The sequence below is a fragment of the Lepidochelys kempii genome, chromosome 17, assembly GCF_965140285.1.
Source record: "Lepidochelys kempii isolate rLepKem1 chromosome 17, rLepKem1.hap1, whole genome shotgun sequence".
Taxonomy (NCBI): Eukaryota; Metazoa; Chordata; order Testudines; family Cheloniidae; genus Lepidochelys; species Lepidochelys kempii.
Genome location: NC_136396.1, coordinates 620,364 through 647,560, shown reverse-complemented (window position 1 = coordinate 647,560; position 27,197 = coordinate 620,364). Strand labels below are relative to the sequence as shown.

Here is a 27,197-nt window from a genome sequence, read left to right as displayed (position 1 = left end):
TTCTTTCTTTGGCCAGGAAAGTGGCAGGAAGCAGCGAAGCACCTGCAGCGCAGCATTCAAATTGTGGAAACTCGCCATGGACCGTCCAGTGTGGAAACAGGTCATGAACTCTTCAAACTGGCGCAAGTCCTCTTTAATGGGTAAAGAGCCCCATTCCCACTATCTCACCCTTCATTCTCCATCTCTTCCCTGCTTTAGTCCATGTCCTTGTGTCTCTGAGATGGGGATGTGGCAGGAAGTCCTTGGCATCATTAGTCCCTTTGCAAGATGTCTTCCAGGACTCCTGGATGTTCTGGCAAAGGGGAGACATCTGCCCTTTATCCAGGATGAGGTGGAGGCTGCGAAGTATTTGGATCAAATGAAAGTTTCCTTCAGTTGGCTAGGGGCTCCACAACCGTCTTGTGTTCCTTTTGGCATCCTTCCTACCCATTCATCTGTCCCACTCCTGTCCTATCATCCCCTTTCCTGTTACTGCTTCTCTGGCATCCCAGGTACCATGGAGTGTTCAGGCCCCAGTACTGCAGTGCTGTTGACGCTTCCTTTTAAAGTGACAGTGTCCCAGACGCTTTCTCTTCTAACCCATTGGCCAGCAGATCTCATTACTTTTTTTGTAGACCCCTTTCTTATCAGTATTTCTGGTTTAACTGTCTCCCACCTTGGCAAGAGTGGCAATAAGATAATATGGCTGTTTTTCCAAGGGTGAAGCACTTTGAGTTCCCCTAGCTAAAACAGGGCATTTACCTGATAGTGATGGGATGCCGAGGGTGAGTCCTACCCATGTGATCAGGCACCTCTTCCTTCTTTCACTGAGACAGAAATTCCCTGAGCTGTCCTGGCTTAGGGGGAAATGGAGGAAAGGATGAAGGGTGCTGAATGAATGACTTCATCAAATGTGCTGTGGGAAGATTGTCCCCTAAATCTTTCTCTCACTTCTTCCCTCTGTACTTCAGGTTTGCAGTGTCTGAAGCTCTGTGCACAATTCAAAGAGCAGAGACGGTTTTGTCTGTGCACTGTGGCCCTCAGAATGCCCAGGTCCAGGAACTGCAGGAGATGAGAGCCTGTCTGCTGGAGCTGCCCAGAAACCTCCTTCACAGGGTTGAGTGACTAACAAAGGAAGCTGCCATGTGGCAGGGCAGCCATGCAAACAAGGCCTGGCTACAAGCTGGGTGAGCTCTGAAATGTCCCTAGGGAGGGCCAGGGAATCAAGCTGATCACTGCTGACATGGGAGAGGACACCACTGTGGTACTGACAGAAGGGCTGTCTCATAGAAATGAATGTTGCTGTAGAATTTCTTAACATGCTTTTGAGAGCCCATTATGTGTTTTTTCTGAAGTTGTGGTTCTTCCCTGGAGGGTTAAATGTTGGTCCTATGCACGCAGCCCCCCCCCCCCCCCCACGCCCACAGTTTTCGAAAGCAAACAATAGTGGTGAAGTACTATTCACCTATTGCCTGCCATTCAGCACACCTATTCCTGCAAACATGAGAGACACGGGGCTGGAATGAGGCGGGCAGCAGGCCAGGAAATGTAGAGCCACAAGATGAAGGGGATGCAATAGAACTTAGGCCAGAACAGTGGGGCTCACCAGAGGGGACATATGGTGATGTTGGAGGAACTCTGGGAAACTGGTATGGGGACCCAATGCAAACTGAACCAGGGCCTGTGTCACAAGGGAGAACATTGCGGCGCTTTGAGATGTTCGTGACAAAAGCTCTTTTATTGCAGCATGTAGGCATAAGATTTGCAAGTTAAAATCTGTGCAGCAGAGCAGGGACCCAGCATCCTTCCCAGTTACCCCAGCCTTTCTGGAGGACTCTAACGTTGCAGGCTGCTGTCCATGGAGCTAAGTGCTCCTGGGGTCCAGGATTTTGCCAATAAAGAGGAGGGTTCCCGTGACGTCATCCCGCAGCACAAATAGGAAAGGTCTGTCCAGATGGTAGTCAAGGGGGAAGGTCAGGCGAGCAGCATTCTCTACAGGATTTGGTGTGGATCTTGCCCCATCTTCATTTAGTTCCAGGACTGCCTTGTGTTGCACATGAGAGAGCTTGGTGGATTTGGGAGAAATCTTGCTGAAGTCAGGTGATGTGAAGAGCGACTGGAGCCCTATGGGAAAGGAGGAAGATTCCATTAGCTAGGAAGAAGGGGCCTTCTGGGAGGGTGAGGAGACAGTGCTGCAGATTGGGGCAGTACTACTAGTGCTGTAGAGGGGAGGAGTCATAGGCAGGGTTGCCAACCCTCCAGGGTTGGCCTGGAGTTTCCAGGAATTAAAGATTGTCATGTGATGAAATCTCCAGGAATACATCCAACCAAAATTGGCAACCCTATTCATAGGGCCCATTGAGCTCATTGGGGGATGGTGGGAGTGGCCCCTAGGCAGAGCCTATATGAGAGATGGAAGCATGAGCTGCAGTTGTCAATGAAGTGCATAGATATGACAGCAGGACCTAGCTTGTGACAATTGACTGCTTGTTCTCAGGAAGCTGAAGGAAAGAGCAGCTCTGCTCACTGCTCTGAGCCCCGGCAGCCTGCAGAGGGCCATGCTGTGTACATACTCATTTCCTGCAGTGTGCTTCTAAGTGCCTCCTCAGAGCTCAGCTTCAGCCTGGGTATGCTCAGCGCAGCGTGAATTGTCTTCAGCTCCCTGTCAATGTCACGGACAAACTCTGAGGTGAGACTCTCCTCAATCAGGGTCATGTTCTGGGTCACCTTCTGTGGCAGGAAGAACATAGCACTGACACCGCCTGTTAGTGGTAGCTGTGCAATCTGGAAGGGTAGTAAAAAAAAAAGACAAGGAGTTATCTCTAAACACACCAGCAGAATCTCCCAGTGCCAGCTATGGTCTCTGAACCTTGGTTGGTTGGCCAGCCAGCCACTCCATCTACCAGGTTCTTCCTTCCCACCCTGCTTATCTGTTACACCACAAGTCCCCCTTGCCCCTCCACAATGCAGACTTCTGCCCTAAACCCTGTCCCTCCTGCTGTAAAAATCTCTCCTGTGAGAATCTGTACTGAATTACAGTATTGCTGTGGGGCACCGTGGAATTCTCAGCTGGAACTTCTACCCCTATACTGATGCTGTGCTATGCACAGTCCCCAGTTCTGGGAGTCTGACCCACGGTCAGCCCTGCCTAACTCACTAGCAACCTTTCCAGCTATTTCAGGAGCAGCCTTGATTAATTCCCAGAAGCAGCACTTTCCCTCCCCTGTCAGAGGGAGGATGCTTACCAGGGGGGTGGAGCTCCACTAGGAACAGGCAGGAACACATAAAGCGAATAACTTGCCACTTTTTGAAAGGCAGTGAGTCAGAGAGAAACTTCTACAAGAGCCTGCCCTTCCCTGCAACCTATCACTTTCCTCCCTGCCCAGCTGGGGATGGCTGTACAGACTGGAAAGATGTTTGTGCTACTTAAAGATGTAGTTGCTTGCCATATGATCATGGGGATGTGGAGTTCTCTGAGAAAACCCAAAGCTCTCTGCCCTGGTGTACAATGTAAGCATAAGAGTTACAGGAGTTTGGTGGGAGGGGCAGAACTCACCCTCTAGTGGGGGGGAGCTAGTGAGTGAAGATGGATCTTTCCCTAGTCTTGGGCGAGGTTATTTTGCACAGGGACTACCGTCTCTTTCTTGCTCAGTCCTTCACCTGACCTTGCAGTTGAGTTCTGAGTCGAAGCCATATCGCAGTATGGCTTTGGGGTCCGACATCATGGGCACCTTCACAGATCGGTCTTCATCCAGGTGGAAGTCCTGCAGCGTAGTCTTTGTAAGGTCAAACTTGGTCTCCCACTGTCCTATTTTTAAAAATAAAACAAGAACGTTCAGGAATAATGGGAAAACCTAAGGCCTGGGTGTGTAGCCAGTGGAATGGTTTTGTGGTTTCATACATGAAATAGCCCTTCTTTAGGGGATTGGTCTTGGTAAGTGGAGGATGATAGAGGTGAGAGAGCCAGTTACTGGGATCAGCTATACTTGCAACTTTGTCTTATTGTTACTGTTGGCTCTCTAGTCCCTTCCATCCCATCTGAGGTTTAACCAGATTGGACATGAAGTCATCTGACATATGCTGGTTGGGTGGAGGAGCAGTTGGAGAGAGCTGATATTTTATTTATGTAATTATAAATACATAATTATTTTATACTTTATATGCACAAATACAAGTGGTACTGCTAATCTCCACCTACCCTTTGTGTATTTGCTCCTTGTCTTGACTTGTTAACTCTCCAGGCCAGGGACTGTGTCTGTACCCCTGTTCAGGGAGCACCCAGCACTACGTGGCCCTGAGTCCGACTAGGCCAATAGCTTCTCTTGTAATATAAATACTTGATGTCTGGATTCCCTAAAATGGCTCCCCAGTATCTCCTGTCCATGGAGAGGGGTGCTGTGGCAAGCACAGTCCCATCTGAACTCTTGATGAATCTCCTTCCATTGGGCAGGGCATTCTGTCTTTTTCATCCTTACAGGCTTTCATTTTCCTCCTTCCCTGACCCCTTTTTGCAAGCAGGTCAAGACTCAGCTTCCTGTGAGTAGTGACTCCTCCCCTGGGGAAGTTCTTTCCATGTTCATCAGGCATCTGTCCCACCTCCTTTACTAAACTCACAGTAGAGAATCTATATCCATGTGTTCAAAGAAGTTTCCTCCTGTCACTCTGTCTTTCTGCCTACCTCTTCAGTGTGCTCTAGCCAGAAATTGACCTTCCCTCCTGTGTTTTCTGGCATGCAAATAGGAGACCCCCCGTTTCCCCCGCCATGAATGACAGTAAGCTCTTACCTTTGAAATAAGCTGCCCCGATGAGGAAGATGCTGATGCCTGTAGGTATCTCCTTCAGGAATTTGACAATCTTTCCCTTGGTCTGTTGTTGCACCCAGTTGTTGATGTCTTGAAGGTCTGATTGGGCATTGCCAGTCAGCAACTTGGGACGTGCTCCATAGGACTTCGCCAGCCGGCTCACAAACCCAATTTTCATTCTCAGTTCTGAGGGGCAGAAAGACCATTACTGCAGCCTACTCCCTCTATCAGAGACTAAATCCCAAGGCAATGACATACAGCTGAAGGCTTGGCAGTGAGCAACCTGCGCCCTTTCCTGACATACTTACAGATGTGTAAGCCAAGGTCTTCTAAATACCCATTGTTGTGATACACAGGCATGTGCAAACACCTAGAGAGTCTGACTAAAGCTGTGTGGGGAACTGATGTATTTATCTAAGTCTCACAGCCACATCCTATGCTGTCCTCTGGAAAAACCTTCAACTAATGGGTAAAGATGAGAGATAGGAACCAAAAGCCTGCCTGTAGCTGCCACTACTTTGGTGTCTGACTCTAGCCCTGTCCCTACACTCCTTATATGATTACAGCTTATTGAGGAGCTTGGATCTTCCTCAAGCCCTTAGGCTGACTGGGGAAAGTGGGAGATTTTAGCATTCTTATCAAGATGGTCTAGAGCAGAGTGAAACATGGCATTTTAACTGACGCTGAGGGGTCAAACAGTCTTATATGATCTGTCTTCCAGGCTGGGGCTGATCATTATTGTAAAGCAAAAGATATAATCAAACTGTATCTGGAATTGAAAATACATCAGATGGCTCCTGGGAGGTAGGCACAGCTAGAGTGAGGTTTAGAGAGGAGATGAAATTATCAAAGCAATTTTTTCTTGGGTCCCTTCTGTGCCAGCAGCTCTGTTGCCAAGTGCCCTGTTGACACTTTTGATTTTAATAAACATTTTCCAAGCTCTATATAGGGACCCCCAACATTGTTACTGCATGGCGCAATCAGCACAGGGCGGAAGCAGTTGCTCAGGCTCCAGGCACAGCTGTGTCCCATAACTGAAGCCATGGGTGCCTGTGACAGTTACTCATCCATTTTGCTCTGCTGACTGCTGCTCAGGGACAAAAACAAGATAGGTTTTTACTTTTCTCCACAACAATGCGGGTGGCACTTCTTAAGCCCTTTACAGGTGCAGTGATGCTGGCCAGTAGCTCCTTGTAGGTGTTGTGGACCTCAGCCTTGTCAAGCAGGTCGTAGAAGAGAGTACGAGAAATCAGGTCTTCTGTTCGCTCTCCAGCACCTGCCAACCATAAATAAGGGAGCATGAGGCCCCCCTCCAGCCATGCACGAGTATGCATGAGGAGGAGGAGGAGTAGGGACTCACCTAGTAAAATACCAGAAAGTGCAGTAGCCACACTGAAGGGAGACAGTAACACATTGGCGGTGGGAGTCTTGCTCGACTGCTGGCGATATAGGTCATAGCCAAAGTTGGAGACTGCAGCTGCCAGTTTGTTTACAGGGCTTTTGTAGAAGGGATCTTCCTCCTCAGCAGCCTCTGTGTTGCCTCCTTCAGGGGTACCAGAGTCCTTGCAGGCACAAGAAACACTTCTTTAGAATTGTTATGTATCAGAAGGGAGGAGCAGTAATGATAGCCAGAGAACTGTTCACCTTCAAAGTGCTTTACAGACATTCCTCTGTAAACTAGGGAAGTACTGGCCTTGTCTTACCATTGGGAAAACTGAGGATCACATAGTATGTCATAGGCAGAGCTGGGAATAGAACCCAGTCCTCCCTGCTGTACCTACTAGAGATCCCACCATGCTTTTACCTAGGCAGAGTAGGACTTACCTGTCTCATTTCATTGCCCATTATGATCCTAGGTTGTCCTTGGCAACTCTGGAGGATGGTGCTTAATATTCCCATTTAGAATTTTAATTTTGGAAGTTTTATGTTCCAGGTTTCTCACTCTCCTTGTCATGTTTTGTATCACGCTCACCTGCTCTGTAGCAGAGTCCTGAGATCTGCTGGGGGAGGCTAGGAGCCCTAACCACAGGAGAACAAACAGAGTCTGCATGATGGCACCTAGAAGGGAAGAACACAATAGAGCTGTTTGCCCTAGTCAATCTGCCTACTTATTTGTTCCAACTAGCTCTGTCTACTACACCTAGCAGGAACTGCATTTGCATCTCTGTCTGCAGCAGGACCTGGTGTGCACAGCTGACCAGTTGCAAATCCTCAGCCTTTGGCTTCTTCAGCTGCTTCAGCTCCAGCTGCTTTGAGCTTCTTGAGATTGTGGCATGCACATTTGTGGACACATGGGCAGGTGTGCCTGTGCCCAAAAGCAGAGGTAGAGATGTGATGCAAATCACCCTGGCTCTCAGACAAGACACCAGACTCCATGGCCCTGAAAGGTACTAGATCAGATCAGTGCACAAGAGATGCTTCTTGCTGCTTTACATCCCATACATTCAAATGTCAATATTAATACAAAAGCAGCAAGTGCAACAACTAACACTGGATGAAATAAAAGATAGATAGTTAACGGGCTACTGCTGTTGTCCTGAACATGCATACACCCCCTGCCCAGCCCCCCAATTAAATTCCTAGCCTCAGTCTTGCTCACTGAGTAGCCCTATCCTTGGAGGATTACTGCCTGCATAAGCACCTTACTATCACTCTCACTCAGTAGCTGTTTAAATAGCAACATTGATGGGCTCCAAAGGGAGTCCTACGAACTCTTCCTCACCCTAAATGTATACCATGGGGTAGAGGCTAAAGCAGAGAGGAGGTAAAGGACAGGACTGGGCTTACTCAGGATTCCTGATAGGAAAAAACCACCAAGCTCCCTAGAGCCAGTAATCCTGTTCTTTTTCAGAAATCCAATGTTAACCTCTCCAGTGTCTGCATGGGAGGATTCTGTACAATGATGTGTCTGGCCCAAAGGGTAGTGTTACCCAAATGTTCATCCTGGGTAAATTAGAGCAATTGCAGGGATGCCATTTCCCTGAGGTCAGATGCCATGGGCTGGGTGAAAGCCATGTTTATATAAATTCCAAAGAAATTAAAGGAAGGGCACTTGTATTTAACTAACCCCTGTGATCCAGTGCAGCCAAAGGAGTAGGAGTCTGCACATGTGTTTCAAATTAAATGCAGCTCTGAAGCAAACATGGCTGTTGGTAGAATTGCAAACTCTTAAAGCCACGTGTCCAAAACGACTATAATTCAGGGACCAGCCTTTCAGGCAGAGGATTCCCCTACAAGAAAAAGCTCCCCCAGACCCTCTCTCCAGAATAGCAGTTTTGCTTTAGGAAACACGATGTGCATCTACAGCATCCCTGCCAAAGGAGATTTCTCTGTAGCATTGTTTCTGTTTAGAGCAGACACAAAACTGTATCTATGCTCAGACACCATCGCCCACCCAGGAGAGCGGTATTCTGGATTTCTTTCCAGTGCAGAAAATATGCTCTGAGTAGAGCTGCTGTACTGAACCAAAGCAATGTTAGGTGGCGTGATGGTGGATGTGATTTGGGGATTTCTTGTTCCTGTGAGAGTGAGCCTTATGGTGGGGATTTCTGAGCAGGCCTGCCTCCTGTGGCACACGTGAGCAGAGAGGTTCTGGCTGGATGCTGTCTGAGGATGCCTGCTGCAAGCAGATTCATCACCTGGCTTTACCACTATGCGTAGTGTGAGAGGTGTGCTCTGGGCTAGGCGTGAGACGTGGGTTTTCCATGAAGTGTGGTCTTTGTTCTGAAAAAAAGCTCTACAATACTCTGCTCCCAACTGCTCTGTGCTCCTGGGAGCATGAGAATGGAGCATGCATTCCCAGATCTTATCATCTTTGCCAAGATTGTCACCACCCTCATATTTCTCAGGCTTTGCCAAGAAGTGATTTCCATTTTAGAATGACAAAGCCCTGCTGAGCCGGAATGGGCCTGAACATCTGGATTCTATTTTTGCAGTTATGATACACACAGCCAAAACTGCAGATAGAAAAAGTCCTTACTGGAGCAGAGCTGGGGTGATTTCTAGCATGACTTTAAAATCTGTAGCTATGTTTAAAAGGAGAGGAAAAGATCTAGAGCACACAGTCTGTGATGTTAGACTCAGAAAGAGCAGGTTGGGAAACAAGCTGAGAAGATGCTTTCAAAGCGCGAATTGTCCGATCCCTGGATCTCTGCAGCTCTAAAATAAAACAGCATTTCCCCCAGGCTAGAGAGTTCTGAAGGTCTCTAACTATCCTTAAGCACATTTGAGTGTGGGATATCTCAGCCACCCCACCCATGAGGTCTGTTTCTCTCTATTGGGGGGTGTCTCAGAGCACCTCACCGAGAGGGTCTGACTCAATTTTCTGCTAGACTTAGATATTTTTCTTTCCAATAGTAACTAACTGCAACACAAGCACTAATTGATGCAGCATTGTAACCCCTGCCCATCCATGCTTGGTCCTCAGAGCCTCCAGGAGGGACCCTTGTTCCCAAGCACATTTCTGGCCCTCAGTCCCTTCAGGAGGAGCCCCATGACATCTGGAGAGCCCCAGGCCCTCTGTGAGAGTCCCCCATTTCCAGCCTACTCCTGTTCCCCAGGAGGAATTCTACACTCCCCAGGCCATACCACAGCAAGGACCATCACTCCTGTCTCCCAGGCCCTGCAAGAGAGCTGCCCCCCCCCCCGGGGGGCTCATTCCTGTGCCCTTCCCATAATTCTGGGTACTCCCATTGCTACTAGCTGAGGGCCAACAGGGCTGGAAGCAGGGTGAATTGCTCCTTACCTCGGACTCCTCTCAGCCAGTGCTGTCTAATGTTACCACCCTTGATGAGAGTCTGGACAGCATGGAGTTTATAACAGCCACATCTGCTTTCTTTGCTGCCTGCCAGCAGACTGCTCCCAAGCCCAGCCTTTAGCAGGCTTCAGGTTACACTTCCCAGGGCTCTCTTAAAGTGGTCTGCTCTCATTTTTGATCCTGTGATTGTCACTGCATTGTGCTTGCTTTAACCCTTCACTTGATCCAGCTCCCAAAGCAAATCCCATTATTTGAGAAACAGTCAGTGGTTAAAGCATAAAACTAAGAACCAAGTTCTCTGGCTTCTATTCTGTGCTTTGCACAAGCTCCTTGTGTGACTTTGGGCAAGTCAGCTCCCGTCGCAGAGCCCCAGCTTCCCCATCTGTAAAATGGGACAATTCCTTCCCTACCTCAGGGGGTTATAAAATGCTTGGTGATGGCTGTGTGGGAGCTGCAGTAGCATCATTAATATAGCAGCAACTTTAACATTGAACGTAGCAAGAACCTCGATCCAGCAGCAGGATCCAAATACTGATTTAAAGCAAATAAGGACCCAGGAGCAGCTCTAGCCAAGCTGCAGGGTCAGTATTAACAAGAATGTTAATATGTTCAGTGAAGGAGAGATGGGATGGGACTGTGGCTATCTGACCATTGCCTCAAGCAGCTTGTCTAGAGGGAAATGCTGAAAATGTAGTGAAGGCAGCTGTGCCAAACCCCATATGTGGGATTGTCCTGGAATCTGTCCCTGCTGTGCTGCAGGCCTTACTCTCTAGGCAATGAGAAGCATAAAACTGACTTATTCATACATGCACTCATCGCCTACAGGCCCTCAGCTAATGGGAAGAGGGGATGACTGGAGACCCACATGAACTGCAAACCAGCATCTTTGTGAGCAAAGCAAATAATCCCAGCTGGTTTCTTGTGGCTCAGTGCTGCTTCATTGACCATGGCCAAGCGAGAAAAAACAGTCTTCCTGAGCAGGAATAAGATGGACAGTTATGGCCTTATGTGGAAATTACTTCTGGACTTGTATTGTAAGCAGAGATCAGTGGAAATAAGCTTGTCCCTGTGACCCCTTCTGCATTCACCTGACGCTGAATGACACTGGTTGTTGGAGATTAGCAGTTGACATTTCCCATGTTTTTCTCCATTTCCTCTTTTTAATGTACGTGTTTTGTACTAAAATGTACTTTGTGGAAGGCTTTGGGCTGATTCTTACTAAGGCCTTGTCTACACAAGAAAGTTGCACCAGTTTAACTATAGGTGTGATTTTAACCTATGCAAAGGCTGTGTGAACACACCTATTTTGCTTTAGCTAAGTCAATTAGTCCTTTTCTATGTAGAGAGTTGTATCTGTTTAACTAAAGTTGTGAATTTAAACAAACTTAGTTAAACCAGTCCAAACCCTCCATGTGGACATTTTATTTTGGTTTGAGGAGCTTATTTTATTTAAAATAGGGCATATTCTTTCTGAACAGCATTAGGCTTTATGTCATGGACATTTTGTATGTTTGATATTCATATGGATTTGCTAAAGTGAAGAAATTCAATAACATTTCAAATATGAAAGTTATCAAGAAATATTAATTTAGTGATGGCTTCACCCTATGGGCAATAGTTTTCAGGAAAGAGGTCCTGTACCTACATGAGGGAAGAGAAATTTTATAATAGAGGGCTCTTCAATTTAGCAGAAAAAGTTATAGCAAGATCCAATGGCTGGAAGTTGAAGCTCAACAAATTCAGACTGGAAGTAAGTTATAAATTTAACAGTAAGGGTAATTGACCATTGGAACAGCTTACTAAGGGACATGGGAAATTCTCACTCACTGGAAATTTTTACATCAAGATGGGATGTTTTTCTAAAAGACCTTCTCTAGTTCAAACAGGAATTCATTCAAGGAAGTCCTATGGCCTGTGTCATACATTTGAGTCTAGAAGATCACGGTCATTCCTTCCGGCCTTACAACCTATGATAGAGCTTTGCTTTACCAGAATAGGTTCAAGGGTCATTACCAAGATGTATGAATGTTAGGAAGCAAGAGCATTGTCCTGTGGTGGGAAGTCGTGAGCCTGGATCTTAATAATATTTTGCATTTCTACAGCACCCCTCCATTGAAGAGCCTCAAAAGACTGCGCAAAATCTCATGAATTAATTTCAATGTAACATCATTTGTTGAACATAAAAAGTTAATTGTGCCTTATACACAGTGCAGCAGGAACTAGCCACTGTCCCCTGGAACAACCTGAAGATGGGAGTATGAGAAGAAAAGCAGGAGGGAACTACCAGAATGAAGGGGAGTAGGAGGAAATAAGAACTGAGTTGTTCAGGGCTTTGAAGAGGAAGAAACATGTACATTCTGCACAAAGGGAGCTGGAAGGCAGTGGTGTGGAAGGAAGATGACTTTAGCTGCAGGATTTTGGATAGAATGGAATGCAGCAAGGTGCAAAGCAAGGAGGGGAAAGTTGCAGTAGCCAAGGCAAGACCTAACTAAGGCATGGACCAGCATCTCTAAATTAAGGCAATAATTATGAGAGCAAAGCAATCTGAAATGTTCTCTGAGGGCTCTCATAATAGAGCTGGATTCCTGCTGGTTTACTTGTTAATTACACGGTAGAGTAATTATAGAATAATTATATCCTCTTTTTGACCAGTAAATGTTATTCCATGGGTCACAGGGCTGGGAATTATTCTTAGCTGGTCTCCCCTTAAACTTGGAGTCTGTAAACCATGTGTGGTGTCTATTGGTAATTGCAGGTTTGAGCCAGTTGCTTTCTTTGAAAAAGTTTCTTGTGTCCCTGAAGTCTGTGGTCAGTGAGTCGATCCCCCTCCCTCCAATCCCAACAGAAAGTGCAGGCCAGTCAGTGAGGGAGATGCCAGCAGGCAGCTTGCTGTTTGGTTGGGGCAGATCTACTCAGGAAAGGGGAAGCTGTTGGGAAGGTGACACTGGTTCTTTAGCTACTTCCATGCAAAAACAAAACCACTAAGGTATGTCTACCTGGTGTCTGGGAGTAAGTCCCTCAGCTCAGGTGAAGAGACTTGTGTTAGCAGGGCTTATGGTAGTGTGCTAAAGATCGCTGTGTCCATGTTGCAGCTTGGGCTCTGAAACCTGTGGGAGGAGAGTGGGCTTCAGAGCCCAAGCCACCCTGTCTACACAGCTACCTTTAGCTCACTACTGTGGACCAGGGTGGGAAGCTCGCTCCCAGATGCACTGTAGACATACCCTAGAACGACTTCCTAGAAGCAATGAGAAGCAGAATCTACCAACAAAGAGTGGTTCTAAATTCCCTTTGTCAGCAGGTAGACGTTCACTGTTAATTGCTACAGAAACACCAAAACTAGCAAGACTAATATAACACAGCTTAAGTTGCTGTAGGGGGGGTTGCTTTTCCCCAAAACCATCAGTCTTTGCTGCTTGGGTCAGACATGCTGAATTATTTCAGAGCAGGGATTCAGTGAGCTGTACCCGTCTCAGAAGTGAACTTCAAGGTGAACACCATCCCTGTACTGATGGGAGGGAGTGACTCTGACCCCAAGGAGATGCAGTCATGTCCTGGAAGATGTCAAACTCCTGTAGCATTGTTCTGCAGGCTCAGGAGTACCCAACATAGGAGAACAAGTCACACGTAGGATGTGCCAGACCAGATTAGACCACTGATCCATTGAAGCCAGTAGCCTGCCAGCTGGCAATGCCCAATACCAATTCCTCCCTCAGAGGAAGGCAAACACCAGCCAGTTGTGCTATGCTGCAAATGGGGAAACTTCCTTCTTGACCCCTACAGCATTCAGCTCAGACCCTGTGGCATCAGACTGAATCTCCCCTCTCTTTGTATCCACCTACACTAGTGGATTCTCTGGTATGTTCAGCTGAGATTTCCAAAGAGGAATAGGCAATGTCCTTTTAGTGGTTCCATATTTACTAGACATTAATCTCATCCTGTGGCTCCTCATTCTGGTGGTGTGAATTGGAGTAAGGAGAAAGGACTGCTCACTTCTCATGAGACCCTTTAGGACCTTCCATCCTTTGGTCAAGCCCCAGTAAGTCTTTTTTTTTCCCCTCAGTCTTTGCAGTTACTCCGCCTGTTTGCTGCCCTGCTATGCCCCTTTCCAGTCTCTGCCGGGTATCTCTCAAGGTGACAACTCAGCCAAACATCTTCTGTTTTACTCTTTATTATTGTGCCAACATAAAAATTACTAAAAAAAACAATTTACAAAATATGCCTCCAAAATCCCAGGTGAAGGGCTGGTGCTAGGGATAGAAATAAACCCCCTCCCTTGTGCACACACCCAGCAAATCCCAGTACCCAGGGGGACAGGGGCAGGAATATTCTAGGCAGAACCTTTATCAGAAGTATTAGCTGAGACTTACATCCCAGGGAAGGCAACTGGCTGCTAGTCAGTTTGATTTAGCTGCCGTTGGCCTATATAGTGACAAGCAAGTCCTGCTATTTGGTCAATGTCCTGACCAAGGAATGTGCATGAGGGGCTCAGAAGGAAGAGCAGCTTTTACACCTCTTGTCTTTGTCCAATTGCATAGAGACATTGTCAGAAGCTAACGAGTATTCAAGACAATGAGGTACCCAGCACTGCTGCTCAAGAGTGATGTTGAGGGGTTCTAGAGAGCCCTGCCAGAGGGGACCCACTGGGATGGGGCAGAAGGGCTTCTGATGGCAGCCTGGTCAAGGGAGAGAGACCCTGCTACAGAGGTCTCACAGGCAGCAGTCCCAGGATTCCTAGGCACTGCTCCTCCCTTATTTGGGGATACTATTTTTGATGGCATTTTTCAGGTTAGGCAAGTCCTGTGGCTCTTTTCTCTGTTTGGCAGCATTGGGGTTGGGGTTCTGGATGCTGCCCACAAAGAGTGGGATGCCCGTTGTCTCCTCAAAGATGATGAAGAGAAAGGGTTGGTTGAGGCTGAAAGTGGAGAGTGAACGAGACATCATGACACTGGTGGCAGCTGATGCCTCCACGCCATCTTCTGCAAGCTCCAGGGTGGACTGGTGCTGGATGCTGGATACAAAGAGAGGCTCATCTGTGATCTTCTGCAGGTCTGGGGCTGAAAACAACTCCCCGAGGCCTAAATAGAAATCAAATTGGGGTCAAACAGAAGCCTGTCTGTTCACTAGTTCGGTGCCATGGCATGCCATTGGCTCAGACATTCATTTCATCTTTGTAGAACAGTGGTTCTCAACTTTTGTACAGGTGATGCCTTTCACATAGCAAGCCTCTGAGTGCAACCCTCCCTTATAAATTAAAAACACATAAATATTTAACACTGTTATAAATGCTGGAGGCAAAGCAGGGTTTGGGGTGGAGGCTGACAGCTCACACCCCTCTCAGGCGTCCTGACCCCCAGTTTGAGAACCTTTGCTGTAGAGGCGGCAGCCGCCTGTATCACTGTATTCTATGCACAACACCAGGGACTGGCCAGGCAGAGGAAGGAAAAGTGCACTCTGGCCAGATTTACCAGTCCTTCCCTGTATGGAGATCTGCAAGTGCCAAACAAACACAGCTTTCATATGGACTGATCATATCCTAGGGCTTTATACTGCTGCCCACAGCATGGTATCTGAGCACCTTCCACATAAAACCAGTAGAAACAGTGATGTCCCTAGTGGAATTCATAGAGTCTCTGGCATTTCTCCCTTGTGGGGGGGAAAGCTCTGATGGGGTATATTTTGTTTGCTGCTTAGCGTTGATTGGTTGGTTGCAGATTTTGTTTTCTGAAGGGTGCTAGGGTAGATCAGGGGCTTTGTGGTTAAGGTCATTCCTGCTATGCTGGAAATGTTTTGTCCATGAGGAAGGTTCTGCTGCATTTCCTAAACACACTCATACTCTGTTTTTGCCTAATCTCATCTGGAAGTCCATTTCATAACCCGGTCCGGATCCTCTTAACAATGACTGTTTTGTCCTTAGTTCTCACACACTTTGTTCTGGGCTTTGTGATCTGCATTGTCACTGAGAAGCATGGTTGTCTTGGCAGTTCATACATCCTAACATCAAGGGGAAATAAATTGAGGTCACAGGCAGGGGAAAGGTGGTCACAGCTGAGTTTGGAAGTGAGATGGAGAGCTGAAGGAGGGGAAGATAGGGAGAGACAGTTACAGGAACTGCAGTGAAGAAGGCTCTCAGACTAACAGTGGCCACATTTTTGCGGGGTGGGCAGAGAAAAGGCTGGTGCTAAAAAAGCAAAGGACAGGAACAGGGAGAAGAGTAAAGAGTTACATGGTCTTTGAAGTTGCCTCGAGCAAGGAGATCAGTTCTGAGCTTCAGTGCACAGATAACTGCAATCAGCCCAACCCATTCATGCTGTGCAAACCTCACCCTGGGCATTACCTAGTTGGCTGAGGACTTGGTTGAGTTCAAGCTGGTAATCTACATGCAGTTTGGGCATCTTTACCATGGTGGGCTTCTCCTTGAGGAAACGACTGTGCAGCTTGTCATGGCTGAGGTTCACCAGCACCTGGGAGACGTTCCACTTAAACTGGTTTGGGACAATGGCCACAAAACTCATGTTGCCCTTAAAGGGAAACCTGGCTACCTGGAAACAAACCAATCAGAAGAACTGGTGGAATAGGAAACAGCCAAGTAAAGCCAATGAGGGCTCAGAAAGGGATACTTCCTCTCATGGCTGATTTTTCAATAGAACAATTAGCCAGGGGGAGGAGGGCAGCATGATGGGAGTGGAGTGGCTGTTTATCCCAGGGAGACAGAGGTCAGACTGGAACAGATAGGGCTAATGCTCAGAGCCAGTATTTATCCACAAGGCAGGTGGAGACCAAAGATATGAGAAACACAAAGTTCACCCTGTAAAATGAACTGCATTTACACTGCAGTGGCCCTGTTCTGAAGAGATCCTCCCAATTTTCATGGGAGAATTCCATCTCCATGTTGCTTTTTCTCTCAGACTTATCCAAAAGGTCCATTAGGTCCCATCTAGTCCATCATCCCCGTGAATTTGAGGGCAAAGATGTTACAGCCTTTCAGGGAATGAAGGCAAAAGATGTTTGAAAAGAACTTCTGTGTCCTGCGTCTGTGAACAGGTATTACTCATCTCTTCTCATAGAACATGAATACAGTGGAGGTATTGCAATAACAAAGGGATATTCCTGTAGCTGCCCGGCAGCACCCTAGACAGACTCTTACCTGAACCTCCAGGGGATCCAGAGTAAACCAGCTCAGGGAATATTTCTGAGCTTTCATCATCTCAACGGGAACTATGAACTGGTCATCAAGGTGGAATATATCTGGCCCAGTCTGGCTGGGGTCAAATTTATGCCTCCAAAATCCTGTCCAAAACCATAAATTTGTAATTAATCAAACCCAAATCTGAATGAAAAACAAAGGAAAGTGCCTGACAAAGCATCAGCGAACAGGTGAGTGGGGACTGGAGCAGAAAGAAGTGTCAGAGCAGGAAGAATTGTGAGTTCAGGATGTCTTTATCCTCAGGAGAGGCTGTGTGGTGCAGTGGAATGAGCCAACGCCTAATGGCATCCCCTCTTTGTGCCTCAGTGAGGGAGAAGACTGAGGTGCTGTGGGGAGGAAGTAGAGAATGTCTGTAAGTGCAGGATAAAGTCAGTGATGGAGGAAAAGAGAGACAGCTGTAGAGCCACCAGTAATGCAGGGATTGAGGAAGGAGGCCAACATCAGTGATAGTGCAAGGAGCTCCTGCAAGAGTACAGGCCAGGCTCCTGACAGCATGGAGGTATTCAGCCCTCAGGGAATTAGAGGAAGACCAGGCTAAGGTTGGGCTGGGCTGAAACCCTGGCCAGTACTTCACAGGAGCACCTCAGAGCACCTTGCTGGGCACCTAATGAAGTGTGTGTGACCTGGCTAAGAAGAGCAAGGTGATGTGCTGCGTCCCAGGGACCAGGACCAACAAGGTAACAGGGCCGCTGTGGGTTAGTTCTGGCTCCTGGGTCAGTTAACGTGTGTAGCACAGGTGAGGAAGTTAAGAGGCTGCGCTGTAATGGGATTTGAAGACAAGACTAAACAAGGGGAGCTGCATACATGCAGGGGAAGGAAAAGAGGAATCTAGCAAAATGGGGAAGAAATGAAAGGAGATTCCACCTGAGTACATGCAGCTACTTCACCTGGGGAAAGGACCCGGAACCCCAGCTAGTCACTGAGGGAAAGACCTGGAAAGTGGGGATTGTGGAGTGCGCTGAAGCTCACCTTGGAAGTGGACAGCATTGAGTAGGAGCATCACAGTCCTTGCAGGGAGATGATCCAGGAAGGTGGATATCTGCCCTTCAGTAGCCTCCTTTATCCACTTGTTTATGGCTATGAGGTCATTTTCATTGTTCCCAGACAGGGTCACAGGCTTTGCCCCATAGAATTGCTCTGAGTTCTCCAAGAATTTCTCTTTAACCTCAAACCCTGCAAGGAAGGAACTTGACATGACGTCATCTGGCCTTGATGAAACTCGCTCAGCGTGTCAGACAGTGCAGTGTGAAGCCAAATGTGCTCACCAGATAGCAGGGGCATCCCCACAGGGAGTACTTCAGGAAACTAACAGGTGTCACTTTTCTGTCAGCCCAGCTGCTTCAGTCTGTGTGTGCGTCCCAGAGAGTTTTATTCAACAGCCCCACCCCAGTAGGAATTCCCCATTCCTGGCTCTCACCTTTCTGCAGATAGACGCGTGAAGCTACTCTGAGCATGGACCCTGTGAGCCGCCTGCGAATGCTGCTCAGCAGGTGGTGGAGACAGGGCACTGATTCCAGGTGCAGTGCCTCCAGCAGGCGTTTCTCCGTCTGGTTTGCTGCTCCTTAAAAGCAACATCAGATTTGTGTCAGTATCTGAGGGGCTGAGGGGCGGGTGCTCTGACCACCTCCCTCTGTGGCTGGGCATCTGATGTCTTCCCAGAGAGACGCTGGTGGCCTGAGTGTAAGGCATTAGCAGCACTGTCACAGCACCCCCTGGCCAGGTCCGTGCTGTCCCAGCAAGTGAAACTGAGACCAGCCTCAAGGGAACGTCACCTCATGCCCCTTAGTAAATAAAGCCAGAGCATTAACACTGGGGGAGGGTGCCCGGCTTAGTGTCTGCATTTTGGACATTGGCTATGGGTGCTTCTCCTAGAGGGAACATTACAGAGGATGAAAGCTTGTGCTGTTTGAACGTAGTAATTTACCTAGTGCCAGCTGGGACAATGCCAGGGTGATGCTGAGGGGAGACAGGATCACATTGGGTCTGCTGGTCTCCAGCTGGACCTCTGTCAGGAGATCGATGGTGAATTTCATCAGACCTTCTGCTAGCCTGTGTGTCTGCTCTTGAGACATGTCACAGCCTCTCTCTTGACCTTCTTCCTCCTCTTCAGAGGAATCAACTTCTTGCCCTTCCAGCACCTGCTTGTGATCTCCTACTGTCCTGGTGACAAGATGGCCCTCTGAGCTTGTGAGGCCAGCCCCAGGGCTTGTGGTGCTGGTAGTGGTAGGAAGTGGCAGTGTAGGCCCATGGATGTCTTCCCAGGTGTCAGAGGTGGAATCTGACACTGCAGCATTTGGCAGGGTTGGATCCACTACTGGCAGAAGAGTGGTGGTGGGAACAAACTGTGGATCGCCTTCTAAGGCTCCAGCCTCTTCAGAGTGCTGTAACGAAACAGAAGGATGTTACAGTGAGAGAAAGCAGGGAAACAGAGCTGCATTCCTCACTCTCTTACTGGGACTGCAGGTGGCTTGTCACAGGGAGGGGACGAATGGGTCCAGTTCACGCTGGTGGGGAGGCAGCAGTGCCGGTTAGCTGGCACAGGCTACATGCTCTGTGAGGAAGCAGTACAGGTAGTCGGTGAGAGGGAGGGCTACCCAGAGGGAACTGATCAGCAATCTGAAAGATCAGCACTGTCCTGACATCTGAGCAGCTCCTATCAGAGCTGCATTGAAGAGCAGAGGGACCAAGTCCCCTGACAATAACAGCAACCAGATGATGACCTATATTAAAGGGGAGGATGATGAGGGACCTGTTGCATCCAGTCCCTTCTCAAAACTTGTGTGTATTCTTTGACTATGGAGTATTAGTGCCGAGGTGGCCTCTGTGTGTTGACACAGTACATCCCAGGACAGAATATGCTGAGCTAGTGACAGCCTCACCCCTTGTGCCTGTACTGCTCTGCCAGAAGATCAGCCCCAGCTCTGGCCAGCGTCCCCGTCCTCTCTGTTACCTGACTGGTCCGCTGTAGTGCTGAGGGATCCCACTCTGGATTCTCTATGCTGGTGTCATTTTTCACTGCAGGGCCCTGAAGGTTGAAAGCAGTTATTCAGGATTTCACACTAGCACAAACTTGGAAAATAGAAAGGGCCTTATTCCAAAGAAAACGGGCCAAGCCAAGGTCTTCCAAGGCAGTCAGTCACTCCTCCCTGCCTACTCTCTTGATCTGCCCTGGCTAAGTGAAAAGATGGCTTCATCTCAGCTTCCTTCAGTTAAATATCTCCGGCTAACATCTTTCTCCTGGCACGAGGAGTCTCCTGCACTCCAGTTCTGGTTTCCTTCTTGTTCAGGCCTTCCTTTGCCTCTTCTGGCTGTAGCTCCAGCATCATCAACCCCGAACTCTCCTCCTCTCCACACCTCTAGCATTGCAGATCTGCCTCGCACCATCTCTGCAGCGTTCTCTGTGGGTGTCACAGCCTCTACATCTACAATGCTGGTCACTTCTTGGACCTAACCAGCCCTCAGTAACTCCACCTAAATGACAAAAACCCTCCCTACAGAATAGCATGGGGAGAGGGAGAGACATACAGAGGTTTCCTTGTGTGTATTTGAACAGATCCATGAGGCACTCAGGTAACACAGGGATGAGCACAGTGTAAGAGCCAAGACAGACACAGTTTCAGACACAAGCCTCTATTCTTCCTTGCCCACAGCTGGTAATTTCCTTAATTGGTATTATGACTAAATAATTCACCAGCCAATCTCTTTACACATCAATTTCTGTCCTTTATACAAGTGATTCGCAACCAGGAGTACGCATATCCCTGGGGGTACACAGAGGCCTTCCAGGGGTACATCAACTCATCTAGTTATCTCCCTAGTTTTACAACAGGCTCCATAAAAAGCACTAGTGAAGTCAGTACAAACTGAAATTTCATATAGACAATCTGCTCTATGTACTATACAGTGAAATGTAAGTACAATAGTTATATTCCAATTGATTTATAATTATATGGTAAAAATGAGAAAGTAAGCAATTTTTCAGTAATAGTGTGCTATGACACTTGTGTTTTTATGTCTGATTTTGTAAACAGGTAGTTTTTAAATTAGGTGAAACTGGGGGTACACAAGACAAATTAGACTCCTGAAAGGGGTACAGTAATCTGGAAAGGTTGAGAGCCACTGACCTATACCATATGCTGGCCTCTCACTTAAGGTTAGGATTTTCGAACCAGTGTAAGGGAGTGAGGTGTCTAAGTGCCATTGAAAGTCAGGTGACCATATTTGGGATGCAGTGCATATGGCAGACTCTACACACAATGAAGTTGGACATCCCCGTATTTTTGGCATGTGTTTGAAGGTGGCACTGGCAGGACTAGACCAAGGTGAGCTGGTAGAGCTTTACAAATACCCTGGAGAAACCTCAACATATGGGAGTCTGTCACCTCTTACCTCAGGGCTCTCCTGCTGGGCAGCGTCGTCGCGGGGGGGAGTCTCCATCTCAAGGGCATGTGCCAAAGGAAACTGGAAGGACATGAACTGAGTCAGAGTTGGGGGAAAGGGAAGAGGCCCAGAGTTGGATACCAAATAGCTTCCTCCAGGTTTGGCTGAGGAAATCACTCCCCTCTGGCTCACTTCCTGCCACGTCCCTCCAGGCTGGGCCAGAGACAAGCATGTCCCCTGTGGTTCTCTTGGCTGACTGAAGCAAAGATAGTTGTAACCTCTTTGTAGAATGGATGTAACAGAAGTGGAGGAGTCCCGAGGTGGGTGATGGAAATGGTTAGAGAGAGACTGGAAAGATTGGGACTGTTTAGCTTAGAGAGGGAACAGGAGAGAGGGATGCAAAATAGTGGCTGGGATAGAAGATAGACTGAGCAATTCTATATCTGCTCTCATGAGAGCAAGGAGGCAAACGGATGAAAGGATTTTTTTAAATCACAGTGCCTGATGAACTCCTGTAACTCACAGCCACTAGATATCATTGAAGTTCATGAGGATGCTAAAAAACATTAGGTATTTATGTGGATCGTGAGCACATCCACAGTCGCATCAGACTGGATAAAGAAACCGAGGTCTATACGCCCTTGTGTGTCAGGGCAGGAGCCAACAACTGACTGACCGGGTGCCGAAGCAGCGTCCCCTGGGGGCAGGTTATTCCATTGTAGTCTGTTTGGAGATTTCTTCAGAAGCATCTGGTGCCAGCCATTTGGAGATCAGCCCTGTTCTAATCCAGCCTGGCATTGCCTGCCCTGTTCCCGCCACTGCCCCCGGCTGACTGGGGTGAAGAGTGTGCTGACAGAGAAGATGCCCTGCAGGATGGGTGAAGGCAATGCTTTGTGCCTGTGGCTTACCCGTGGGCTATCGTGCAGAGTGGACAAGCAGAGCAGCAGACCCCAGAGCAGCATCGCCGTATTTCTGGAATACAAAAGCTGTCAGTGACACTCACAGGCTACTCCCTGGGTCCTCTCTGCTCCCGGGGTGCCTGTGCTGTGCCTGCCCATTATTACAATGAGAACAGCAACAGATAATGAGCCCAAAGAAGAGGAAAGGAAAGAAGGATCCAGGAGGAACAGACACAAACTGCTGGGAAACCAACCCAGGGAGACAGCAGCTGGCAAGGTGAATGATGCTGAAGAGAACTGGAGTCCAGGACCAACGCAAGGCATCGCGTTGACCAGGACCCAGCACTGATGCAGTGCTGTAGCTGTGCTCAGGAGTTTATTCTCCCTGGACACTTGCATTTCTATCCCCTCTCACCCTCATTTGGCTGGAGAGCAAATTGCAGTTTCCTAACGATTCCCAAATGAAATCTGTCCCACACAACCCAGGGAGAGGCTCAGCTTCTCCACTCTCTCATCCATGCACACAAAGCTGGGGATAAGGGACAGGCCCCTGGCTGATGGTCAGAGACATCTGCTGCTGTTCTGTGCCTCCATGGGGGACAGTGATACTGACCTGCCTTTTAGGGAGCTCCAAGGATCCAGCAGGTGCTGCCTGTAGAGGGTTGTGGATGGGACGTGCAATGTCAGAGCTGATCACTAGTGTTACCCTCTCAATAGCTGGCCTGCAGCACAGAGCCCTCCCCTTCCCCCCACTCACATATTCCCCTTACAGGCAAGCACAGCCCCTCCTACCACCACACTCTTGTTCCTGTCACTTGTGGGGCCAGGCTCCCTGCCAGTGCCCCAGGCATGGCCCTGCCCACTTGCAGTGGCCTGGACCACACTGGGACCTGGCTCCAGCCCCAGGCACTCACCCTGGTCTAGTAGGGGTTGTTCTCCTACTCCTTGATTGGGTAAACACCCAGCACCACCCCCAAAACAGAGCTGAAATTCCTGGGGGGCAGCATCAGTTTGCCAGGCAGTCCCCAGAGTAACCTGGACAAGCTGGGCTGCAGCCCTTCTCCCTCATCTGCCAATCATATGTGAAGAGCTTAAGAGTATTTCAACTCCCCCCCACAAATCCAACAGCTGGCCCCACATGCAATCCCTGAGGCCCTTGGCCCTCAGCTCATTGTTGAATTCTCTACCCCCCACACCCTCCACTCGGGCAATTTCACACTGTGCCCCCCCCCACTGGAACAGTTCCCCCCAGTTTATTGCCAAATCCCCCTTCCCCCCCCAACCAAGTTCCTCTGCCCCTTACCTCGGTTTGTTAAGCATTTCTGTTGGTGCTGACACCCTCTCTACCCAGCCGATGGCTCTGCATGGGACAGATGAAGCCCCTTGTCCAGCCCACGCTTGCCAGGCAGTGACAGGCATGACCTTCAGCACCACCCCTTATTTGAAGATTTTTCCCTTTCAGCAAATATTGACCTTGTACATCCGGTTAAACATTTGTTCTGGGATGGAGCGAATTGGTGTTTTTCTGTGGGACTCTAGGTCGCTGCACCCCAAGGATAGCTGTGACCCTGATTTTACCAGCTTACATTACTCCTGAAAGTTCAAGAGTAGAAGTAACAAGTGGAATCTTTTGTCTAATTGAGACTCTCCCCCTTTCCAGATCTCCTTTGTGCCTTTGGAGGAGTGCAGACCCCTTACACATGGCCTCAAATGGGAGAGCCAAGGTTTGGGACTTAATGGCTTTTGGGTTCCTCGCCCCACCACTATTCTTAGAATTTTCTGTGTGAGAAACTCCAGCTTTCTAGTCTATCTATCCCAGCCTCTCCTCCTGCTGCAGCAAACACAGGACTGTAGCCCTTTGACACATGGCCAGGGCCCAAGTTGCTGGCTGCAGTGGGTCCAAGCAGGAAGTGGAGTGGGCTCAGCTTGGGCTGAGCTGACAGCCTCTGGGCCATGCAACACATCATGAAGGCAGCAGCAGAGCCATGCCTAGAAGAGTTGGGTTTCCCCACAAGCAACGGTGTTGTGAGCCCTTGACACACACACACCAGAAAAGCCCCCACTCTAACGCGGCAGGATGTTCTTGTGGAAAGGGCACAATACTGGCTCTCTCACTGACTTGCTACAACCTTGGCCTGAGCTTCCCCTCTGAACAGTGGAGATAATGAGCCTCACCTGTCTCTGGGGGTGATGCGGCCTCATGTGTTAATATCACTGTTGGACTAGAGTGCTAGGGAGGGGTGGAGAATTTGAATGGGACCATAGGGCCTGAGCCAGGGCTATGCTAGCTGAGTCTAGGCTTAGAGCTTTTGAGCGAGGGCAGGAGGGCTGCTGCCCTTTCCCCACACGCATACACCCTGGAGTAGGCCCTGGCCCCCACAGTGACTATATGGAGAAGCCTTAAGAGATTGGGGAGGGGAGAACAGGTGAAAACAAGACAGGCTTGAGAACTGTCACCACAAGCTGCTTTAAAGGAGGCTGATTTGGGACAGATCAGTGTTCTGTTGGGAAGCTGCTTTGAAAGCCTAGGGAGGGGGGAAAGGAGCTCTAGAACATACTGAAGTAGAAGTTGGATCCAAGGGTCAGCAGCACAACCTACTCCAAGCTGGCAAGGCACAGGGCTGCTCAACGGCACCCCTTCTTCTGTCAGGGGAGCCTAAATGAGGCGAGCTGGCTTGGTTCTCATCAAGTCACTACTCAGAGCAGAGAAACTATTGGCTGCAGAGTAGTCACTTTGCAACCCTCTCCCACAACCCCAGCCCTAGTAATGCTGCACACCCATTTCCCTCAAACACACAGCCACACTGCCCCTCCACCATCCAGCTACACCCCATGCCTTTCCCTCAAACACAGAACAGGCAGCGCTAATTCCCACCCATAGACTAATAGATTCCAAGGCCAGAAGGGACTGTTGTGATCATCTAGCCTGTTCTCCTGTATAACACAGCCTAGATAACTGCCTCAAAATAATTCCTAGAGCAGAGCTGTTAGAAAAACATTCAATGTTGATTTAAAAATTTGCAGTGATGGAGAATCCACCACCAATCTTGATAAATTGTTCCAATGCTTAATTACTCTCATTGTTAACATTTTCCACCTTATTTATAGTCTGAATTTGTCTCACTTTAACTTCCAGCCATTGGCTCATGTTAGATCTTTCTCTACTAGATTGAAGAGCCCATTGTTAAATATTTGTTCCCTATGTAGGTATTTACAGACTATAGTCAAGTCAGCCCTTAACCTTCTCTTTGTGAAGCTGGATTGAGCACCTTGAGTCTATCACTATCAGACGTGTTTTTTAGTCCTTCTTGTGGCTCTTCTCTGACCCCTTTTCAGTTTATCAATATCCTTCTTGAATTGTGGGCTTCAGAACTGGACACAGGATTCCAGCAGTGGTCACATCAGTGCCAAATACACTCTACTCTTACTCAGGATTCCCGTTTAGGCATCTCAGGATCACATTAGCTCTTTTGGCCACAGCATCACGTGGGGAGTTCATATTCAGCTGAATAGCCACCGCAACGCCCAAATCTTTTTCAGTCACTGCTTCCCAGGATAGAGTCCCCCCTCCTATAAGTATGGCCTACATTCTGTGTTCCCAGGTCTGTACATTGACATTAAGCCATAACAAAACACATATTGTTTGTTTGCAGCCAGTTTACCAAGTGATCTAGAGCACTCTGAATCGGTGACCTGTCCTCTTTATTATTTACCACTCCTCCAATTTTTGTGTCTTCTGCAAATTTGATCAGAAGTGATTTTGTGTTTTCAGGTCACAGATAAGGATGTTAAATAGTGTAGGGCCAAGAACCAATCTCTGAAGGACCCCCCTGGAAACACACCCACTCAATGGCAATTCTCCATTTACAGTTACATTTTGAGACCCATCAGTTAGCCAGTTTTTAATCCATTTAAAACATGCCATGTTAATTTTATATTGTTTTTTAATCAAAATGTCATGCAGTACCAAGTCAAACACCCTACAGAAGTCTAAGTATATTACGTCAACATGATTACCTTTATCAACCAAACTTTGTCTCATCAAAACAAGATAAAGTTAGTTTGATAAGATCTATTTTTCCATAATCCCTGTATTGATCTGCATTAACTACATTACCTTCATTTAGTTCTTTATTAATCGAGTACCGTATCAGCTACTCCATTATCTTGCCTGTGATCGACGTCAGGCTGAATGGTCAACTCATTTACCCTTTTTAAAAATTGGCACATTAGCTATCTTCTAGTCTTCTGGAACTTCCCCAGTACTCGAAGATATTGAAAATCAACATTAATGGTCCAGCAAGCACCTTAGCCAGCTCTTTCAAATCACTTAGATGCAAGTTATCTGGACCTGTTGATTTTAAAATGCCTAACTGTAGTAGCTTCTGTTTAACATCCTCCAGAGATAATAGTGGAATGGAAAGAGTTTTATCATCACCCTATGATGAGTCTGCATCATGTATTTCCCCCAAATATAGAACAGAAATATTTACTGAAAACTTCTGCATTATTGATAATTCTGCCATTTCCATATAGAAATGAACCAAAACCATTGTAAGGATTCTTCCTCCCCCCCCACCCCGAATATATTTTAAAAACTCCTTGTCCATTGCTAGCCATAGATTTCTCCTTGCATCCCTTATCAATTTTCTAAAGTTCCTACCTTCTAATTTATATTACTTACTAACAGCTTCCCTCTTCCATTTGTTTATATATATATATATATTTGTTTATATATATATACACACACACACACACAGCGAGACTTGGGGGGGGGGGGTTGGTTTGTTTTGGTTTTGGTTTTTTGCTTTTTACAGCTGCCGTCATTTCCTCTCTAACCCAGGTCAGTTTTTCAATCAGGCACAGCCTTTTCCCTTGTTTGTGGCTTTTTGGGGCATCTAGTAAGCAGTTCTTAAATGATTCCCAACCATCATTCACTTTTTTCTGATTAAATTCTTCCTTGCAGGTGATTTGGCTCATACTTGTTTTCAGCTTTGTGAAACTGGCCCTCCTAAAGCAGCAAGAATATATATAACTGGTCTGGAGTTTGTCACATTTATAACGTGCAAGGAGAATAAAGTCATGATCACTCCTACCTAAGCTACCATTAACTTTTAGTTTTGTGATCAGTTCCTCTTTATCTGTTAAGACAAGGTCTAATATAGAATTCCCCCATG

At 47.7% G+C, this 27,197-nt stretch overlaps 4 protein-coding genes across 9 annotated transcripts in view; 2 read left to right on the top strand and 2 right to left on the bottom strand.

Annotated features, from left to right (window-relative positions):
• Positions 1–27,115, top strand: part of SMYD4 (SET and MYND domain containing 4) — a 37,334-nt gene extending 10,219 nt beyond the window's left edge. For 4 of the 6 annotated variants that reach the window (XM_073316109.2, XM_073316110.2, XM_073316113.2 and 1 more), the window contains 2 exons: positions 17–140; positions 951–1,318. In XM_073316109.2, the coding sequence (XP_073172210.2) occupies positions 17–140; positions 951–1,104 (278 nt within the window). In that variant the 3' untranslated portion in view covers positions 1,105–1,318. Of the gene's footprint in view, positions 1–16; positions 141–950; positions 2,669–11,639; positions 14,809–26,986 lie in introns of those variants that run through there. The other 2 variants (XM_073316107.2, XM_073316108.2) reach the window with 2 other exon arrangements.
• Positions 1,699–9,645, bottom strand: SERPINF1 (serpin family F member 1). The gene is made up of 8 exons (XM_073316123.2): positions 9,526–9,645; positions 6,754–6,839; positions 6,142–6,343; positions 5,902–6,057; positions 4,764–4,967; positions 3,645–3,787; positions 2,553–2,763; positions 1,699–2,103 (listed from the first exon to the last, which is right to left on the bottom strand). The coding sequence occupies exons 2-8, from the start codon at positions 6,829–6,831 to the stop codon at positions 1,844–1,846; spliced, it is 1,254 nt and encodes a 417-aa protein (XP_073172224.1). The 5' UTR covers positions 6,832–6,839; positions 9,526–9,645; the 3' UTR covers positions 1,699–1,843.
• Positions 2,583–27,197, top strand: part of LOC140899881 (protein ABHD15-like) — a 49,738-nt gene continuing 25,123 nt past the window's right edge. The window contains 1 exon segment of the mRNA XM_073316122.2: positions 2,583–2,668. The gene's annotated coding sequence lies outside the window, so the exon portion shown is untranslated.
• Positions 14,061–18,813, bottom strand: SERPINF2 (serpin family F member 2). Its single transcript, XM_073316126.2, has 6 exons — positions 18,666–18,813; positions 18,159–18,302; positions 17,711–17,914; positions 16,682–16,824; positions 15,872–16,076; positions 14,061–14,612 (listed from the first exon to the last, which is right to left on the bottom strand). The coding sequence occupies exons 1-6, from the start codon at positions 18,811–18,813 to the stop codon at positions 14,287–14,289; spliced, it is 1,170 nt and encodes a 389-aa protein (XP_073172227.1). The 3' UTR covers positions 14,061–14,286.

Coding starts and splice junctions, on each gene's coding strand:
- SERPINF1 (XM_073316123.2), bottom strand. CDS start 6,831: ATGCAGACTCTGTTTGTTCTCCTGTGGTTAGGGCTCCTAGCCTCCCCC. Junction 6,058..6,141: donor ACTTTCTGGTATTTTACTAG/GTGAGTCCCTAC, acceptor TATGGTTGGCAG/GTGCTGGAGAGCGAACAGAA. Junction 2,104..2,552: donor AAGCACACTGCAGGAAATGA/GTATGTACACAG, acceptor CCTTTCCCATAG/GGCTCCAGTCGCTCTTCACA.
- SERPINF2 (XM_073316126.2), bottom strand. CDS start 18,813: ATGTCTCAAGAGCAGACACACAGGCTAGCAGAAGGTCTGATGAAATTC. Junction 18,303..18,665: donor ATTGTCCCAGCTGGCACTAG/GTAAATTACTAC, acceptor GTTGCTTTTAAG/GAGCAGCAAACCAGACGGAG. Junction 17,915..18,158: donor ACGCGTCTATCTGCAGAAAG/GTGAGAGCCAGG, acceptor CCTTCCTTGCAG/GGTTTGAGGTTAAAGAGAAA.